Raw genomic sequence first — 1,869 nt, forward strand, 5'->3', positions numbered from 1 at the left:
GCATTGCTAATAAATCTTTCGCCGACGCGCCAAAGTTACCGCTTAGCTATGCGGGAATTGAGATTTATGTCGAGTGGGAGTGGGTCGTTGACGGGCAGCGTTATTATTATAACTTTCCCTCTTATGTTCTACCCGCTTGATGCACGCACAGTAACAAGCTAAACGAAAATCCCACGGNACGTAACGAGATAGAGGGCTACGCGAACGGCGGCCCGATAGATATCCCGCATGACACTTTCATATCGGTGCGTGTGCAGATGCCAGAACGTGAGGAGCCAAAACCGAAGGTGATGCACAGTAATGTTTACTGCAACACCGTAGCAAGCTAAACGAAAATCCCACGCCGCTCGGCGATAAAGTCGAGTGCATCCTCAAGTGTAAAAACAGGAATAGGGGTGAATGGTCCAGGCGTTGTTACCCATCACAAGCAGAAGCACAGGCTGCGCAGCAGACGGCTCAGCGGGAACTGGCCTCACGGCTGGGAGTTGCGAATGCGCGAATCCAGCCGCTACAGTATGCAACAGATCTCGATATGGCCACCGAGGCAGAAAAGGCACAGCTTGTCGCGTGGAAAACCTACCGCGTGCTGCTAAACCGTACCGACGTTAGCACAGCACCTGATATTGCGTGGCCGGAAGCGCCAGAAGGTGAAAAAGCGGTGAATTAGCGTCCGTCGTCGAACAGGGTAGCCAACTCGTCGTCGGAAAGGCCGGTCGACATTTTGACAAGAGTACGTTCAACGCCGTTGGCGAGAAGTTGCCTTGCAATTTTCAGCGAGGCGCTATGCTCGCCTTCTTGGCGTCCTTTCTGCTCACCAAGTTGTATACCCTTCTGGATGCCCCTTTGCTCACCTTCCTGCCGTAGCTGTTCTGCAATAGTCATGACATCCTCCTGATAATCCTGTGTCTGTACCGCGATGGTATGTAAAAACTGTCGGGTGTCTGAGGTTTCACCTCGACCTACAATATAGTACATCAGGCTACGGAACTGCTCTTTTGGTATTGACCATAGATTAAGCAAGCGGGCGATATCTCCGGCCAGTTCCAGCATATCCCGTGTACGAATATGTTTCTGCACCAGTTCCAGCAGCGCTACCCGCCGATGCGTCAGGATTTCGTCATCCGGCATAGCGGTAATATCAACCAGCGGGAATGCCTGTGTATAGACTGATTCTGCCAGTTCAGGGTCAGCAAAGCAATCGAGCCATTGGGTGCTGTAGGGGTAGGGCGACGTGGTACCGTGGTAGAACAGGAGCGGGATGACCACGGGCAAGGTCTCGTTGCCTTGCTCCAGGTGCCGCTGCATGGCTGCCATGCTATAACGCATTAAACGCCACGCCATCAACTTCTCGGGCCTACTCTGGTGCTCGATCAATGTGTAAATGTAGCCTTTTCCCGCATTCATCTGCACGGAATAGAGCATATCCGAACACTGGGTGCGTAGGTCGTCTTCGATGAAGCTGCCCGATTCCATTGCCAAAGTACTAAAGTCGCAGCGCTCACGCAGGTGGGGCGGAATATGTACTTCCAGAAAGTCCCGGGCTACAGCGATATCACCTAGGAACTTTTTGAAGAGCGCATCGTGTTGGGAGAGTGATGATGTTGTCATCGTCATATTATACCCTGGTCAAATTAGGGTATGCCATCGAAATCCCCAGCCTCACAACGAGCAGGGGCAGCTGTCAGTGCAGTTGCGCGGACTACTCGGGTTCGGACTCGTGCCAGTGGCTGAACGTTTAAAAAATCTTCTGGGCGGTCATTTGAGCAATCGGTGCCTAAAGGCACAGTCATCACAAGTTCTGATTTATTCAACAAAGCAGATGAAACATGCAATATTGGTGGGAGTTTTGGCTCTGGTCGGATGTGGTGA

The 1,869-nt window shown here is 52.0% G+C and overlaps 1 protein-coding gene across 1 annotated transcript; it reads right to left on the minus strand.

The window, feature by feature from the left end:
• Positions 1-663: 663 nt before the first annotated feature.
• Positions 664-1,614, minus strand: LOC107047605 (recombination-promoting nuclease pSLT051-like). Its single transcript, XM_015270393.1, has one exon. It carries the CDS (start codon positions 1,612-1,614, stop codon positions 664-666), a length of 951 nt encoding a protein of 316 aa, XP_015125879.1.
• Between the last annotated feature and the right edge of the window lie 255 nt (positions 1,615-1,869).

This window comes from Diachasma alloeum, unplaced genomic scaffold (genome assembly GCF_001412515.2).
Source record: "Diachasma alloeum isolate Michigan unplaced genomic scaffold, Dall2.0 Dall_scaffold_70971, whole genome shotgun sequence".
NCBI classification, from domain to species: Eukaryota; Metazoa; Arthropoda; class Insecta; order Hymenoptera; family Braconidae; genus Diachasma; species Diachasma alloeum.